The sequence below is a fragment of the Chrysochloris asiatica genome, unplaced genomic scaffold, assembly GCF_000296735.1.
Source record: "Chrysochloris asiatica unplaced genomic scaffold, ChrAsi1.0 scaffold00123, whole genome shotgun sequence".
NCBI lineage: Eukaryota > Metazoa > Chordata > Mammalia > Afrosoricida > Chrysochloridae > Chrysochloris > Chrysochloris asiatica.
In genome coordinates, this window is record NW_006408641.1 from 8,145,384 (window position 1) to 8,164,866 (window position 19,483).

Here is a 19,483-nt window from a genome sequence, read left to right on the forward strand (position 1 = left end):
GAAGTGGTTGAATAGCAAACATTTCTTTTGGGGGTACAGTGTATTTTTTGGACTCTGTATTCCTTCCATCTTCTTTTGGTGCTTTCTGCGTCGTTCAACATTTTGCTCATAGAATTATTCAATATTTCAAGTCAAGGCTTCAGTTTTTTCTTTCAGATCTGTCAGCTTGAGAAATGCTGAGTGTGTTTTTCTTCCCTTTCATTTTCTAACTCCAGATCTTTGCACATTTCATTATAATATTTGACTTTGTCTTCTCAAGCTGCCCTTTGAAATTATCAATTTGCTCTTTTGCTTCCTCATTTCTTCCATTCCCTTTATTGTCTCTACCCTGGAGAACAATTTTCAGAGTTTCTTCTGACATCTGGTGTGGTCTTTTCTTCTTTCATGGCTTCTTTGTGACCCTTTGCTTTCTTCCTGTATGATGATTTTAATGTCATCTTACAGTTCTGGTTCGGTCATTAGTGTCTAATTCATCAAACCTATTCTTGGGATGACTTCTAAAGTCAAGTGGGATATGTTCAAGGTCATAATTTAGCCCTTTTGACTTGTTTTGATTTTCATCTTAAGCCTGAACTTGGGTATGAGCAATTGATGGTCTTTTCCATAGTCTGCCCGTGTTCTTGTTTTTGCTGATTATATGGAGCTTTCCCATAGTCTTTCTCCACAGATGTAGTCAATTTGATTCCTGTGTATTCCATCTGGTGAGGCGTATAGTTGTATTCTATGTTATTTTACAATGATATCTTCAATGAAGAAGTCATTGTTCTTGACAAATTCTGTGATGCGATTTTTAGCTTCGTTTCTATCGCTGTTGTTGTGTGCCGTGGAGTCGGTTCTGACTCATAGCGACCTAAGGCCATATTTTCCCACTACTTATCCTTCTTTTTTGTTTCCAACCTTTGCAGTCCAGTCACCAGAAGTTATCAATACATCTTGATTGCATGTTTGGTCAGTTGCAAAATGAAGGAGTTGGTGGAATTCTTCCAATTTCATCATCACTGTTTTTTAGTGATTGGCGTGTAAATTTGAATAGCATTTGTATTATATGGACTTCTTGTAGGCATATGGATAACTATCCTATTACAGACAGCATTGTACTTCAAGATACATCTTGAGATGTTCTTTTTTTATGATGAATGCGACACCATTCCTCTTCAATTTGTTATTCCCAGCATGGTAAACCATGTGTTTGTTAAACTCAGAATGGCCGTTACCAGTCCATCACAGCTCACTAATGTCTAGAATATTGATGTTCATGCATTCAATTTCATATTTGATAATTGCCAACATTTCTAGATTCATACTTCACATATTCCATGTTCCATTACCAGTGGCTATTTGCAGCTACTTCTCCTCATTTTTTAGTTGTGCTTCCATCAGCAATTGAAGGCCCTGAAAGCTTTACTCCATTTCCATCATCATAATCAACTCTACTTTGAGTAGGCAGCTATTCCTCAATCATATTTTGAGTGTATTCCAACCTGAGGGGCTCATCATCTGGCACTATATCTGACAGTATTCCAGTTCTTTTAATCATGTTTCAATATTCAATATTCTGGTGCTATCTGACACAGTTCCACTACTATTCATAAGGTTTTCAGTGACTAAATATTTGGAAGTAGTCCTTTTCTTCTTCCTAGTCTGTCTTAGTCTGGAAGCTCATCTGAAACATATCCATTATGGGTGACCTTAAATTTAAAATACCGGTGGCATAGTTTCCAGAATCATAGCAACAGGCAGGCCACCACCGTATGGCAAAATGACAGATATAACTCCGTATGATAAGTACCGGATTGCTAACCACAGGGTCCGCAGTATGAACCCACCAGCTGCTCCGTGAGAGAAAGGTATGGCTTCCTGCTCCTACAAAGATTTAAATCCTTGAAAACCCTGTACAGGGTTACTATGTCATAACTGACTCGATGTTACATAACAATAATATATATGATGAGTCAAGTGTTCAATCATCCAGAATGACATTATCAAGATAATGCCTTTCCAGTCTTAAATGATAGATTTTGGCTGGGTCTGAATTAGAAATCTTTCTGAAATCAAGATATGGAGTTAACATATTTTCTTTCTGCCTATGATTTAATTTCATTAAATTATAGTTCTTCCTTTTGCTCACTAGTCTCCAGATGACGTTAAGAGCATTTCTGCTATCCCTGACAATCAGATTAAGATCTCTGAAGAGATTTTCTTTTGGCATGTCAGATTTTTGTTAGCCTGAGCTTTGTTGACCTCACAAACCTGCAGATGCTTGTGTTCACCATGAGTTGACCTAGAATTGTCCTCTTTCAATTGGTCAGTACACAGTCTTGAAAAGCTTTTTGTTCTGAGGAGGCAGGCAGCTGTCCAGCTGACAGAAGCCCATTTTCTCTTCTCAGAACACAACTGTCAGGTTTAAAGGCAGGCAAGGATGTTTTGCCAGAACAAGGGTGACAATCATTTTTAGTAATGTTTCTCTTTGGTTTTTGAAGCAGACGAATAGAATGATGGGCTGTGAATTGTTTTTAGAAATGTACCAAGGGGTACCTTAAGTGTGGTTCTAAATAAATGATAAATAAATGAATGCAGCAGAAAGCTTGTGTAGTTTCCCTTATTGTTTCCAAATATTTTGTGTTGCTTTTAGGTGATTGTCACTTGCTAATTTCAATATAATTGCTATTTTCTATAAAATTTGTTAGCAGTGTTGGCAATTAGTTGTTTATGGTAAGTATGATTTAAAATCAAAAGGTTTTCTTGTGTCTTTCCAGTAACAACTCAGCCATATTGCTCCTTTCTGTCAGATTGATAGAACAAGTATGTTCCAATATTTGATTTGTTTGTTTTCATGGTCTTTGCAATTTCTATCACATTACTGACCATTCTTTCCTTTATTTACTCTGCTTCACCTGCCTTGAATTTACCTGTTTCTGGAACATGCCACATTACTTACTCCATTTCAGTGCCTCTGCATTTGATGCTGTCTCTGCCTAGGATGTACTTTCTGTAAACATTTTTATTCCTGTTGTTGTTAAGTGCCGTTGAGTCAGTTCTAACTCATAGTGAACCCTGTATAGGTTTGAACCACCAACCTCTTATGGTAAGCAGTCCAGTATTTATCCTATAACACCACTGTTCACATACCTCGTTCCTTATGATCTTTTTCACTAACTGGTGTATTATTTGTATTCTCCTCTATCTAGAATGTAAGCTTGTTGTTGTTGTCGTTGTTGTTGTTGTTGTTGAAGTGCCAATGTGTTGATTAGATTCAGAAACCCAGTATAGGATTTCCAAGGAATCAACTGGTGAGTTTGAACTGTCAACCTTGTGGTTAGTAGGCCATTTCTTTTCCTACAGTGCTATTTAAAGAGGTCTTTCCAGCAGATTTGCCCAGTGCAATATGTTGTTTGATTTGTTGACTTCTACTTCCTTGAGTGTTGATTTTTGGGTCCAAGGAAAATGAAATCCATGACAGCTGTGTTCCTCTGTGTATCATGATATTGCTTATTGGTACAGTTTTGCGAGTTTTTGTTTTCTTTATGTTGAGATGTGTTGTCTGCACTGAAGACTTTCATCTTCATCAGTAAGTGCTTCAAATCCTCTTCACTTTCAGCAAGCAGGGCTTTGTCATCTGCATGTTGCAGGTCGTTAATAAGGCCTTCTCTAATCCTGATGCCAGGCTCTTCTTCATATAGTTCAGCTTTATGGATTATTTGCTCAGCATACAAATCAAATATGTATGGTAAAAGGATATATCACTGATGCACACCTTTCCTGATTTAACCCACACTGTATCTCCCTTAGTCTAGGTATAGGTTCTGCATGAGAACAATTAAGAATTTTGGATTTCTCATTCTTTCCTTCAAATTACCTTACCTAGATTTAGTGCCCTTCTCCCATCAAACTTGTGTTTTTGTTGTGAATTACTGTCATTCAAATCAAAGAGATGGTATTTGTACTTCTCCCTGCGTCATCTTAGGAGTCTGAACTGAGGAGTTGTTGATTGAGAAGTGGTTAACCATGGCTTTCTGGTTCTTGAGACTTTCCTTCCCAGGATCACTTGTCATCCTCCTCCTCTCTCCCACCACTCAGAACTAAATGAAGCTGATACAGACTAAGGACAGTATTATCTAAGGACTAAGTACATGTTATCTCAGACATGGCCGAAATAAAGAGACACATGAGCACAGTGCACACCTGCAACATCAGATACCAATAGACAAATAGAATGCTGTTGCGGATCACACTAGAAGCAAAGACAGCTGGAAACATTAAAACCTAATATATTTATCTCAAGGATAAGAATAAATTAAAAGAATCAAATGGAAATATTGTGTATGAGAAGTTTAAAATGCACACAGCTGATGGGTTTATAAAAGGAAAATGAATGAAAATACAGGACATAGTACTGATTTGAATGGTTATATTGATGTGGCTCCATATGATAAACACTGGACTGGGAACCACAGGGTTCGTAGTTTGAGCCTGCTAGTCACTCCACGAGAGTAAGATGAAGCTTTCTGCTCCTTTAAAGATTTAAAGCCTTAGAAACCCTATCCAAGGTCACTATCTGGCAGAACCAATTCAATGACACTTCACAACAACAACAATTGATGAAGTCTTCCTATGGGAGGAAGGAAAGAACAAAAAATAGGAAGTATGAAAAAAGTTCAGAGATAAATGTAAGAAAATAGACATGACAGTACCTTGGTAGGAAATTTTAAAAACATGGTAAATATTTGAGGAAGCAATAGAAATCAATTTAATTAAAGACATATAAGAAATCTCAGATTTCAAAAGCCCATAGAATACTAGATGTTGTTGTTGTTATGTGCCATCGAGTCGGTTCCGACCCATAGCGACCCTGTGTAGGGTTTCCGAGGGTGTAAATCTTTACGGGAGTAGAAAGCCTCATCTTTCTCCCGCGGAGCAGCTGGTAGTTTCGAACCGCAGACCTTAAGGTTCGCAGCCCGATTCGTAACCACTATGCTACCAGAGCTCCTTTAGAATACTAGATAGAGTTAATAAAATAATCCACACCTACACACATTAGGATTTTAAAGTTTTCATTTGTGAATTGAGTAATAGTTTACAGGGCAGATCATCAGTTTTACACTCAGCAAACTATATTTTGTTTCATTGCAGTGGTTACCATCCCCCCCATGCACCATTGATTAACAGTATTTACCTCTAACCCTCCCCCTTTTTTTAATGTACATAAAACACACAGAAATATATATATTCGTTTAAATGTCCAAAGGCCACATTTTGCAAGCCAGCCTCACGCCCACAGGCACACAGCCTTTCTCATTCCATGGGTCTAGAGTCCTCAGCTGCTCTCTCTATATATATATACCATTGCCTCTGCCTCAATTTTTTTTTTTAATGTTTTATTGTGAATTATGTGATAGTTTACATGGAAGAACATTAGCTTTACATTTATCCTATCATATATCGTTTCATTGCTATGGTTACAATCCCCTCCATGCATCATCAACCAACCAAAGGGTACAACCTGTAAGCCTGCCCCCTGGTCATCAGCACACAGCTCCTCTCCCTTTCTGGGTCTACAGTCCCCAGTTGCTCCAGCCGCTCCATCTCTCCATGTCATCATCTCTGCCTCCATCTCTGGCGTCACTGTTTCTCTGGGTAGGGTCCTACACTTCACTCTTCTCCCTTGATGGTCCCAGGTACCTATGCTCCTAGACTGCAAAGTCAACCACTCCCATCCTTTTGCTACAAAACGTCTACCTTTACATTTCCAACCCTCAAAATCAGTCCTGATAACAATTATTCACTGTTGTACCACATGAGTGCTGTCCCCATCACCTTTCATCAGCCCCACCCAGACAGATTGGATACTGCTCAGTGGAGATTCTACCTCCCTCCGCGCCCTCTGGATCTAGACTCCCTCTTGAAAGCTTGTAAGCCAGTCACTTCTTGCCTTTTAGCCCCCCCATTTTGGGTAGCCAATGTCCAAATTGCCCATCCCTGTCTACCCAGTGTATTGAGGGGGTGGGAATGATCCTCGCTGTAAAGATTTGTTCCCTCTTTTGAGCTACTGCATCCATAGGTATAGGTCAAGTTAATCAAATTGTATAATATTACTCTTTTTTTCTTCTTTCTTCTTCTAGTTGAGCTCTGATCATCTAGCCATTGAAGCCAGGACAAGTGGGTATTAGCTGCAAGTGTGGGTGTTCTTATGCATATGCCCTCTCTTATCAGTTGGACGCTTTACTCTCCACTTTAGTCCTCTGTGGCTATGTCACTGACTCTGGGCCCAGGAGTGCCCAGCTCTTGCCATACTGCTGTCCAACCAGGTCTCCACCCGGGTTCACAGGAGTCTATTGAACATGGTAGGACTTAGTTAGCAGCTTCATTGCTGTTTTCCCTCACTTACCCTTATCAGTGACCAAAGTGGTCACCAGTCAGAGCACATGTCTGCTTGTGTATTCCCATTGAGTCTTAGTCTTGGAACGGGGTTTGCCCTGAGGGTACCCAACCACTTCCTTGATGTCATCTGGGTGGGCAACTTGCTTGTTCTTGAAGTAGTCACTTGGACTGCTGTTTTGTATTTTTCTTGTCGGTCTTTCTTTCAAAAAGTTTCTGTTCTTCTAGCCGCTCCAGTCTGCCTCAATCTTTGCTGTTGCCACTTTTCTGGTTAGGATCCCTTGCTCCTCTCATACTCTTCCCTCTTGATGGTGCTAGGGTGGACAGATTTACTGCTCCCCCTCTTTTAGTTACACCTCTTTTACATATATAGTTGTGACAATAGCAGTTAGTCATGATAATAATTACTCTGAGTCAAAAAAATTCTATCTCCATTCTCCCCCATCCCTTTTCACCAGACCCATGTGGACAAGAGGAAAACTATTCATTGGGGATTCTACCTTACCCCTCTTACTCTGAACTAAGCATGCTAATGAAAGCTTGTAAGCCAGACACTTTTTGGTAGCCAGTGTCTAAGTTGCCCATCCTATCAACCCAGTGTACTGAGAGGGCAAGCTTGATCCTTGATATGAAGAATCCTTCCTGTTTGGTTGGAATTTTGGGCAACTTCATCCATAAGCAAAGGTCCAGTTCATCAAATTGTAGCAATTTATGCTTGCTTCCTGTATCAGACTTCTTTATCTTCATCTGGTCGAGTTATGAGCAGCAAGACCTGGGAAACATTTTTGAGTGAAGTAAACCTAGGATATGCTAAGGACATGTGTAAATTTGGTGTCTTCTGCATTGATGTTTCTAATATCCTGTATTTCCATCTTCCATTTTTGTTTTTGCTGTTTATACATTGCAGTCTCTTCCAGATTAAGACTGATTTTCTCCAGGAAGCCTTCACTAGTAGTTTTAGTTTCTGACTTTTGTAAAAATTCCACATTATTTATACTTAAATTTTATAGTCTAAGTTTTCCTGCAAAAACTGTGCAGTGGAAGAACAAACAAGATGGCGGATTGGGTGGAAGTGCTGTGAGGAGCTCCGTCAGCAGCAACATAGAATACCGGACCAAGCAGGCTCGGGATGGTCCCTGAACTCTGAACCACATATAAAGGAATATTTAGAAGGATGGAAGGCTAACAGCCAGTGGAATTTGTAGCAGAAGCAAGTATTCAGTGCTTACTAATCCAAGGTGCTCAGCTTCTCCCTGAGCAGGCATCTGGGGCAAGACTGAATTGGAAGAGGATCAGAGCAGCCCCGACACCTGACAGAACCGTGGAGATAAAGGTGTGGACATTCTTTTTTTTTTTTTTTTTGTATCTGTTCATTGGTCTCTTGCTGTCTGCGCACCTCCATTCTGGTGACTAGATGGGGTGCCTGAGTAAGTGGATACTCCACCCCCACTATCAGAGGATTTTATTACGTATGTGCACAGATCTCCTCAAAATTTAAAGGGACAGTTTCCACTTAAACCAAATGGTAGTGCAAAACAGCCACAGCCGGCCCTGAACTTTTTATCACTAGGAAAAAGGCCTGAACGGGGGTTGTGGAGTGGGAAAGGCAGACTAAAAAGGAAACAGACTGAAAATTAAATCCTGAGTTACGTCACAATGAACAACAGTGGCATCTTGGAGTTTCTCAGAAAGAAGAGTGAAAAAAAGGAAGCCTGCTACCTGGAGGCAATCAGAAAGCATTAAAAAAAAATACCAAAACACATACTCATCTAAGTATTAAGGCCACAGCTAACTACTGAATATGCCTCCAAAACAGAAACAGATGACCGTATCAGCACACATCCAGAAACAAGATAAAGTGACTGAGACAAATGAGCTGGAGGTAGATCTGCACTGCATACTGGAAGGAGGGCAGGCTTTGGAAATGCCTGAGAAGGAATTCATAAAAATTATTATAAAATGCATCAAAACACTTTACAGTGGAGTTGAGAAAAGGAAGTCAGGAAAGCACTACAGGAACAATCAAATTAGATAGATACATCATTGGAAACAATTGAAAACCTACAGAAAGAGGTCAAAACAATTAATAATAGAATATCTGAAATGGAAAATACACTGAAAGGGCAAAGGAGTAGAATTGAAAAGATGGAAGCCAGAACTAGAGAGCTGGAAGATAAATCTCTCAATACTACTAAGATAGAAGAATAAGCAGAAAAAAATGATTTAAAAAATCTGAAGAAGATCTAAATTTCATGTTGGACAACATGAAGAGAATAACTTAAGAATTATTGGCATTTGGAACAGGAAGAGTCACACAAGTCCACAGAGGAGATGCTGAAAGAAAATTTCCCTGACATCCTGAAAAGTAAAAAGAAGCTCAGCGAACCCCAGGAAGGATAGACCGTAAAAGAAAATCACCAGGACATATAATAAACTCTCCAAAATCAAAGATAAGTACTGAATCCTGAAGCTAGCTAGAGAAAAGAGAAGTGTAACATACAAAGGCAAGCAAATCAGATTAAGCTCGGATCTCTCAACAGAAACCATGCAGGCGAGAAGGCAATGGGGAGACATATATAAAACCCTGAAAGAAAAAACTTCCAACCAAGAATCCTGATTATATATTCCTGAGTGTTTTTATGTACATCAAAAAACTAGCAACAGCAACAGAGGGAATAGAAGCAAATACTGTTGAAATTATGATACATGGGGAGGGGATTGTAATCATTGCAGTGAAACCGATGTTCTTCCAAGCAAACTATCACTCAGTTCACAGTACAAGCTTTTTGGAAACAACAACAAAAACTAAGCAAAACAAAAAGTAAATAAAAGTTCAAAAAAAACAAAACCCCAAAAAAATAACATGCAGAGGCCATATTTGACTTGTATTGGCTTCCCAAGCGGGAAGAAGAATCAAATTCAAAATCAACCCAAGGCTATGAAGTTGAGGTCAGACATGCTTCCACCCTACAACCTTCTTTACCCTATTCTGACACTAACCATTCCTCCCACAGCTCTCTCTTCTTCACATCTGAGTTCTATAATCCATTGCAGTGGCCACACAGAACTCATAACAATACTCACTTCATTACGAGCTTTATTAGGGAAGTGAATAAGTTACAATTCAGGATCAGAACCAACTCAAGACGCAGCAATTTTCCAATCAGAAATGCTTCTTCTGTGCCATGCTGCAGACATGCCTCACTCATGTCTTTAGCTTCCCAACCATATGTTTCCTTGGCCTCTGCCCTTCTTGGGCAATTGTTACAGAGCTCTTAGTCCATTTGTGAATGCCCAAAGGGCACATTCTGCAAGCCGGTCTTCTGTCCATAGACACTCAGCTTTACTCAGCTGCCTGCTCTGTCTCTCCATACCACCGCTTCTGCTGTTGTCTGTGCTGTCTCTGTTTTCCTAGGTAAGGATCCTGTGCTCCACTTTTCTTCTTCCTTCTTGATGGCCCTGGGATTGTGTGTTCCTGATTCTGAGATGGCTCCTTTTAAACCTAGCAGGATGGCAAAACTAACCAGTCCCAGTTTTAAGAGTCCTGTATACCTTATTCTCATGTTCCCACACAATCACTGGAGTCCTGGTGTAGCGCTGTGGGACAGTGCATCAGACTGAAAAGTCATTTGAACTGCAAGGTCAGTGGTTCAAGCTCACCAGCTGCTCCTTGGAAACCTATACAGGGTTGCTATGGGTTGGAACCAATTCAACAGCACTTAACAACAATAACAACAGCCCAATCACTTGGTCGAAAGTTAGAAGACATTGCATAGAAAAATTGTATCAAGTAATTCAAGGTACCACAAAAGATAATTTTCTTTGCAATTATACCATTAGCTCTTTTAAAGTAGGGACTTTAAATTGAGACGAGAAACCAAAAATTCTTGCATACAAATTATAAAGTCATTCTTGTTGGTTGATAGGTAGCAAAGCACATATAAGTCACAAATTCTTTTTGGCCTTAAATGATTATTGGAACCTCCAATAGCCATTTGCAAGTAATGCTTTTTCTAAGATATATAACTTATTTAACATTTTGTGTTCCAATTTCGATGATCTTGTAAGCTGCATATTAATCAATTTATGTTCTTTTCATTTCAGAAAAAAGCCAAAGGACAAGAGCTATTTGATCAGATTATGTACCACTTGGACCTGATTGAAAGTGACTATTTTGGACTGAGATTCATGGATTCAGCACAAGTAGCAGTGAGTAACTGGCTTTTGGAGGTTCCATTATGATGGTGGTGATGGTGGTAATGGTTATGTGCTGTGGAGTCGGTTCCAACTTACAGCAATCCTGTACAGGGTTTCTGAGGCTGTGAGTCTTTTATAGGAGCAGAAAACCTCATCTTTCTATCATGGAACAACTGGTAGTATCAAACTGCTGACCTTGAGGTTAGCAGCCTGACCTTAACCACTCTGCTACCAGAACTCCTTAATATGAGCATAGAAATCGAATAGTTCAGATGATAAATGAAGTGCTAAGCTCTGAATTCCGAAAGTATTCAATAATAAATTGGTGATGCTGTATTTTTGTTTGAATTACATGTACCTTCTATGTTCATTTCCTACAGCAACATGTTAAAAAAAAAAGTTGCCTTTGTGGCACCTATGAAAATATCTTCTTGGGAAGGGAGTGGTTGGCAAATAAATGTAGAAGGCACGTATTCTTTAATCATTGGGATTGGTGATTTTTCAAGCTGGAAGTTACTCATATATTTTGCTTCAGGAAATTATATATGGATATATTGCATACGCTTATGAGGGAGCTTGATAAAATTCCATTATCTTTTCATTCCATTTTTCCATGAACTTTTAAATGCCCCCTTTTATTTATAGTAGACAGAAATTGAAGCCAGGGGAAATTTATTACCAAAACTTTTGGGGTAAAGGTAGTAGTAGCAGGGAAGTATTATGGAGAGGAGAAGCAGTTCATGAAGCCTTGTTTTCCGGGGCTCTGTGAAAATTGTTGTTTATTTGTACATGTAATTACACAGTTATTTCAGTGTGTGGATCTACAGAATAATATACAAGGGGGGGGGCTTCAAAAATTTCATTACCTTTCCATTCTATTTTTCCATGTACTTTTTGAGGCCTCCTCATATTGAATAAAATTCTAAAATTCAAGAATTTTTTTTTTGTAATTAATAAATTAGCTGAAATATCTTTGTAGGATACTATCCTAGTTCTCTAGTGCTGCTATAAGAGAAATACCAAAACGGGTGACTTTAACAAATGGAAATTTAATGTCTTTTACATGGTGGTGGTGTTTGTTAAAGTGCCCTCGAGTCAGTTCCGACTCATAGTAACTAGCAGACTCTGTTCTGCATTTGGTACAGGCAGCCCCAACTGGCACCCTTAACTGTAGTCTCACTCCATAGCCAACTTGGTGAAGATTGTGATCCCAGCCTTTGACCTCCAGGAGGCTTTGGGCCACCCTTTGAAACCAAGAAAACTTTGCTTCCTGTGCTCCTGCCAGCAATTTTGCTCATCCCTGAATTGTTCCAGGGATGATTTTTTATTTTTATTTTAGAGAGCAACAGATGTTACTCATTTGGATTGTTTCTCTCTTGTAGAATTTCAAAAGGCAGGCAGCATTTTATCCTTTCATTTTCCCTCTTCCCCCATTAGTCTCAGCTGATGGGTATTCTGCTGTGGTAGTTGGTTAGATCCATCAGTCATCGGCTTAATGTCTTTAAAAGACTGTGTAGCCATGTTCTTGGTGGATATTCTAGGAAACATGTCTGTGAAACAGTGGTGGTGAGGGCATCATCTGACTTCCTCTGGCTTTTCTCTAGGGGATGGAGAATCAAAGACCACATCTGCCCAAGGCTGATAATTCCTGTAAAGCTTCGGTCATCATGCCTCCACCTCTCATCTTCCTTACCAGTTCTGCTTCCAACCATTTAGCCCACAGCACTCAAGCTCAGCTGGGTTTGATAATTGGCCACACAGAACTCAGACACCATATCCACTGTTAGGGGATTTATAAGGGAAGTTAACAAATTGTAATTCAGGGTCAGAAGGGCTAAGGGCATAGTGCTTTTTGTCAGGACAGCAGGCAGTCCTCTCTCTCTCTGGCACTTGGCCCATTGGCCTGGCCTTTGCCCTGCTGATAAATGCCAAGAGTCACATCACTCTACTATAAGCCTCAGTCTAATAGCGTAGTGGTTATGAATTGGGCTGGATCAAACGACTTTTTCCTGATGGGTCTGGGCAAGAGACAACGGTATGATTCCATTGTGAGTGATTTTTAGCAGGGCTAATTGTGATTGTAAAACCTTGGAACTTTAACGTGGATATAAAATGAGCCATCTGAGAAGCAACAGGAGTGGATCTCACGACCATTACAGAAGAAGAGCCAGGAGTAGAGGACATAAAACTTTAACAGTAGCTGAGTAGCAGAATGGCAGAGAAACAGTAACAGAACTAAATGTTAGAGCACCACACGGAGCGGTGGGCTTTCCAGTTCACAGCGTGGGTAAAGTTGAATGCTTTTGATCAGAAAGTTTACTTGCATAGTAGGGAACCTCCCAACACTTAACTGGAGGGAAGCTAAGTTTTCTGACTGGAGTTAGAGCCTAGTGCCTTTGTTCTTGTTAAGTACAGTGGAGTCGGTTCCGACTCGTAGTGGTCCTGTACAGGGTTCTCAAGGCTGTAAATCTTTACAGGAACAGAAAGCACATTAAACATCTTTCTCATATTCTCTGCTTTCAGCCAAAATCCATCTGACATGAGCAATGATATCCCTCATTTCACATCCTCTTCTGAATCTAGCTTGAAGCTCTGGAATTTCTGTATTACCGTTAATAAAATTTTACTCACATGGGATATCAAATATATTGTCCAATGACTTCCGCATTATGTTGGATCACCTCTCTTTGGAGGGGGTACAAATACAGATCTCTTCCAATCAATTTGTCAGATAGTTGTTTCCAAATTTCTTGGCAAAGATGAGTGAGTGACTCCAGTGCCACCTCACTTTCTTGAAAGATTTCAATTTTTTTTTTCCTTTATAATGTTTTAATGTGAATTATGTGATAGTTTACATGGGAGAACGTTAGTTTTACATTCATCCTATCATATATTGTTTCATTGCCATGGTTACAATCCCCTCCATGCATCATCAACCAACCAAAGGGTATACACTGCAAGCCTGCCCCCCGGTCGTCAGCACACAGCCCCTCTCCCTCTCTGTGTCTAAAGTCTCCAGCTGCTCCATCTCTCCACGTCATTGTCTCTGCCTCCATCTCAGGCATCACTGCTTCTCTGGGTAGGGTCCCACTCTCCGCTCTTCTCCCTTAATGGCCCCAGGGACCTCCACTCCTAGACTGAAAAGTTAATCACTCCCCTCCTTGCTATAAAATGTCTACCGTTGCATTTCCAACCCTCACAATCAGTCCTGATAACAATTACTCACTATTGTATCACAAGAGACCTATCCGCATTTCATTTCATCTCATCAGCTCCGCCTAGACAGATTAAATACTGCTCAGTGGAGATTCTACCTTCCTCCATACCCTCTGGATCTAGGTAAAATTTTCAATTTTTATTCCATCAATTCCTGATGCCTTGTTCTTTGCCAACTCCTTCAATGCACCCTGGACTTCCTCCTTCAGTATCATTGGCTCTTGATCATATGCTACCTCTTGAAATGATTGAACATCAACCATTTCCTTTTGGTGCAGTGACTGGGTATACCTTCCATCTTCTTTTGATGCTTTCTGCATCATTCAGTAATTTGCCCAGAGAATCTTTCATTAATTAAAGTTGAGGCTTGAATTTTTTTCTTCAGTTCCCTCAGCTTGAGAAATGCTGAGCAAGTTCTTCTCTTTTGGTTTTCTAACTCCTGATCCTCGCACATTTCATTGTAATATTTGACTTTGTCTTCTCCAGCTGACCTTTGAAATTTTCTGTTCAGTTCTTGTACCTCCTCATTTCTTCCATTTGCTTTAACATCTTTACACTAGAGAGCAAGTTTCAGAGTCTCTTCTGACAACCATTTTGACCTTTTCCTTCTTTCTTGTCTTCTTAATGACCTTTTGAGAGCAACATGTGTTACTCTCTTAAAAAAAAAAAAAACTATCCCTGGAACAGTTCAGGTATGAGCAAAATTGTTGTACTGAGTAGGTGTTGCATGCTGTTTGTCATCAGTCCAGTTGTGCAGGAGTGGTGGTTGCTTTTGCCCAGTGCGTGGGCTTAAAGTGTTTTGGGTATGGCTGGGTAGGGTTGCTGGATTGCTGGAGGAAAACATGAAAGGAGAGGCGGGGGGCTGAGTTGAAGAGAGAAAAAAACAAAACAGCACACATAAAAGACATTCCAAAATGAAGGAAAGTGGGGGAATACCTAAGAAAAAGGAAAACTGAGGGAAAAAAACCCACAAACGTGAAGTGTCATGATATTGTTTAAGTGCTAGGTGCCAAGCATGCTGTGGTGGGAATGTACCGCTTACGCTGAGAACATGGGTTGTCAGGAGCAGGCAATAAATATTAAAGGGAAGGCGATGGGAGAAAAAAAGAAAAGAAAAAAGCAAGCAGGAATTTGCTGAAGAGGAAAAAAAAACTGAAAACAAAGAAAAATAAAGAGAAAGGAAAAGACTGGCATATGTGTCAAACGCATTTGCAGTGGGAATATTGAACGCCCTCTGTGATAGTACCTCAGCCCACGGAGGGATGGGTTGGCCATTGTTGACTACTAGGGGCTTGGCTGCACTCACGCAGTGGGATAAAAAAAGAAAGAAAGAAAAACAGGGCACGAGAGTAGAACTCAGATGGGAAAAAGAAAAGTAGAAGACCAGTTTGTGCACTGCTGACTCAGGAAGGATATGAGTAGGTATTCTAATGAAGTCCTGTGGGGTGATGGCTTGACAGGATCAGAAAAAATACAAAAAGGACAGGGAGAAGGATGAAAAAGAAAAGAAGAAAGGTTAGGATGGAGTAGAAAAGGAAAAAAATAAAAAGATAAAAAATGGCAGAGCACTGATGGTGACGTGGTGGTGACCAACTGCTGGTGGACAGAATTGGCTGGGAACATTCCTTTGGTCATTAGGAAGTTTTGAAATGTAAGGGTGTAGATCATACGTCTCTGTTGCCATTCACCAGTGTGGGTGTCTTGGGCAAGCAGAGCTGATTATCTGGTTCCTGCAAAGTGGCAGCATCGGTGGACTCAAGCATGACAACAGTTGGTAGGATAGCCCAGTGAGTGTTTTGTTCTGTTGTGCATAGGGTCACTATGAGTTGGTACCGACTTGATGGCACCTAACAGCAACAAATTTTTAATAGCTAATATCTAAATTTCTTGTCCCTGTCGTACACTGAGGAAACAAGCTTGTTCCTTGTTATGAAGAATCCTTCCATTCCAGTTGGAATTTTGAGTCACTGCATTCATAATAAAAAGTCTTCATTGCTGCATTTCCCCACTTCCACTCACAAAGGCGGTCACCAGCAAACATACTCTACTGCTCACAGGTTCCCTTTGAGTTTGTGTCTTAGAATGGAATTTAGGCTGATGGGCTAACATTTCTTTCCTTGATGCTTCCAAAGCCAGACCTCTTGCTTGATATTCAAATAGCCAACCAGTCTGCTGTTTTTATACAGGTCTTTGTTTGAATAATAATAATCTTCTGTTCTCTCAGCATTTCTGGATTGGTGTGCATGTTTTTTCAACTGGGAATGTCCCAACCAAAAGTGTTGGACTCAGGATTCCACATAAGGCCCCATACTCTACAAGAAACCTATTTCCCTGAGCAAATTCTGTTTTCTGTTTTAGCAAATACAATCAGTTATAGGCTGAAGGCAGGCTTACAAGCGTTCTTTCATCCTAACTCCCAATATTCATTTCTATCACACTTAATTTATTTTACAGTAGTAGACAGAAGAAACAAATATCCACAAGACAGTCAAGCACATAAATATGTTTTCCCTTCTTTACCATTCAGCGTATGTCTCGATCCATGTATCTAATCACAAAACATTGTTCCAAGGTTGTGTATAAGTCACTATTTACCTCTATCCCGTTTAGCCCTCCCTAACACTTCCCCTATCTTTATTGTTCATCTGCCATCCTCCCTTGTCTTGTGTATTGCACTACCCCTCCTTTATATTGCCCTTCCTGTTACCTGAACTAACGTGTCTATCTTCTAGCCACTGAATTACTGTCCCCTCCATTCTACCCCTTGTAGCCATCAAAGAATGTTTGTTTTAGTATGGAGACCTCTGTAAGCTTTTATAATAATGGCCATACACAATATTTGTCCTTTTGTGATTGACTAATTTCACTCAGCATAATGTCCTCCAGGTTCATCCATTTTGCGAGGTGTTTTGCAAATTCATCTTATTCTTCAAGGTTGCATAATATTCCATTGTGTGTATGTACCAAAGTTTGTTTATCCATTCTTCCGTTGATGGGCACTTAGGCTGTCTCCTTTGTTATGCTGTTGTGAATAATGCTACGATGAACATTGGTGTACATATGTCTACTGATGTCCTGGCTTATATTTTTTGTGGGTATATATCAAGTAGAAGGATTGCTGGGTCATAAGGTATTTCTAGGAGTCCTGGTGTGGTGCTGTGGGTTAATGCGCTGGACTGCAAAGTTGGTTTGAATGGCAAGGTTGGAGGTTTAAGCTCACCAGCCACCCCTTGGAAACCTTATACAGGGTGGCTGTGGGTCAGAGCCAACTCGATGGCACTTAACAACAACAAAATCTTTCTATTTCCAACTTTCTGAGGAAGCACCATACTGTTTTCCAGAGTGGTTGAACCATTTTGCTGTCCCACCAGCAATATAAGAGGGTTCTACTCTTTCTAGACCCTCATCAGCGTTTGTTGTTTTATATATATATTTTTACCTTTGTTGTTAATGCTGTTATGAGATGATATTGTTGTTTTGTTTTGCATCTCTCTAGTGGAGTCCTAGTAGCGTAGTGGTTATGAATCGGGCAGTTCGAAACTACCAGCAGCTCCGCGGGAGAAAGATGAGGTGTTCTGCTCTCGTAAAGATTTACAGCCTCGAAAACCCTGTTCAGGGTCACTATGGGTTGAAACCGACTCGACGGCACTTAACAACAACAACAATAATGGAGTTGTAGGTTAATGCACTGGACTGCAAAGTCATTTTGAATTGCCAGGTTGGCAGTTCAAACTCACCAGCCACTCCTTGAAAACCCTATACAGGGTCGCTGTGGGTTGGAACCGACTTGATGACACTTAACAACAACAGCAATGGCTAATAATGTGGAGTCCTGGTGTGGTGCTGTGGGCTAATGCATCAGACTGCGTAGTCATTTGAACTGCAAAGTGGGTGGTTCAAGCTCACCAGCTACTGCTTGGAAACCCAATACTGGTTTGGAATCGACTCGTCAGCACTTCACAACAACAAAAATGGCTAATGATAGTGAACATTTCTTCATATGGTTGTTGGCTGCCTGAAAGCCTTCCCTTGGTGACGTGTCTGTTCCTGTCCTATGCCCATTTTTTAAATTGAGTTGTTTATCTTATTCTTGTAGAGCTATTGTAATTTTCTATAAATTTTAGATATTAGTCCCTTTTCTGATATGTCATTGCAAAAAAAATTTTCACGGGCTGTGGGCTCTTTCGGCCAAATCTTTTCATGAAGTTAAGTTTTTAAATTTTAGGAAATCCCAGTCATCTATTTTGTCTTCTACTGCTTGTGCACGTTTTGTAATGTCTGACAGTGTATGTATCTATTTGAATTCCTAAATTTGTCCTTAATTTTTCATCGATGATCTTTATAGTTAGTTCCAGGTTTTACATTTAGATGTTTAATCCTTGTTGTTTGTTTTTGTATATGGTGTGAGATATGGGTCTTGTTTCATTATTCTGCAAATGGATTTCTAGTTTTGCCAGCACCATTTGTTGGAGAGGTTGTCTCTTCCACATTTAATGTGTTTGTAAAAGCTGAATTGACTGTATAGGGACGGCTTTTCCTCGGGGCTCTCAATTCTGTTCCGTAGATCGGTGTATCTTTCATTGTACCTGTACCAAGCTGTTTTGACCACTGTGGCTGTGTAGTGCTTTTTGAAAGCACATAGTGAGATGCCTTCTACTTTGTTTTTCTTAAGCAGTGCTTTGATAATCTAAGGTCTGTTTCCTTTCCATAATAAAATTCATGATGTTTTTTTCCATCTTTTTAAAGAAGGATGTTGAATCTTGATTGGGATTGCATTATATCTATAGATTGCTTTGGGTAGTATTGACATTTTCACAATATACAGTCTTCCTGTCCATGAGCATGGAGTCCTGGTGTGGCACTGTGGGTTAGTGTGGCAGACTGAAAAGGCGTTTGAACAGTAAGGTCGGTAGTTCAAGCTCACCAGCTGCTTCTTGGAAACCCTGTACAGTGTTGCTATGGGTTGGAATCGACTTGACAGCACTTAACAAGAACAACAATCCATAAGCATGATATATTCTTTGATTTTTGTAAATCTCTTTTGATTTTTTATTTTGTTTTTTAGTTTCTCAAGTTAGGTTTGCTGTTATTAAGTGCCATTTAGTTTATTCTGACTCATAGTGACCTGTATAGGGTTTCTGAGGTGACTGGTGAATTTGAACCACCAACCTTACAGTTCAAACTAACCTTGCAGTCCAGTGCATTAACCCATATCACCACACCAGGACTCCCTAGCTTTGCAGTGGAAATTAGGAAAACACTGAAGTTCAAGCCGGTTTCAGAAGAGGCCGTGGAACAAGGAATATCATTGCTGATATCTGATGGATCTTGGCTGAAAGCAAAGAATATCAGAAAGATGTTTACCTGTGTTTTATTGACTATGCAAAGGCCTTCGATTGTGTGAATCATGACAAGCTATGAACAAAATTGTGAAGTATGAGTATTCCAGAACACTTAATTGTGCTCATGAGGAATCTTTACATAGACCAAGAGGCAGTTGTTCGAACAGAACATGGGAACAATGAATGGTTCAAAATTAAGAAAGGTGTGCAACAAGGTTGTATTCTTTCATCATATTTATTCAGCCTTTGTGCTGAGCACATAATCCGAGAAGTTGGGTTCTATGAAGAAAAATGTGGCATCAGGATTGGAGGAAGACTCATTAACAACCTGCGATAATGCAGATGATACAACC

The 19,483-nt window shown here is 40.0% G+C and overlaps 1 protein-coding gene across 2 annotated transcripts in view; it reads left to right on the plus strand.

Moving 5' to 3' along the window:
* Window positions 1–19,483, plus strand: part of EPB41L5 (erythrocyte membrane protein band 4.1 like 5) — a 169,130-nt gene that overhangs the window by 8,832 nt on the left and 140,815 nt on the right. For both annotated transcript variants that reach the window (XM_006868729.1, XM_006868730.1), the window contains exon 2: window positions 10,480–10,584. In XM_006868729.1, the coding sequence (XP_006868791.1) occupies window positions 10,480–10,584 (105 nt within the window). The remainder of the gene's footprint in view (window positions 1–10,479; window positions 10,585–19,483) is intronic.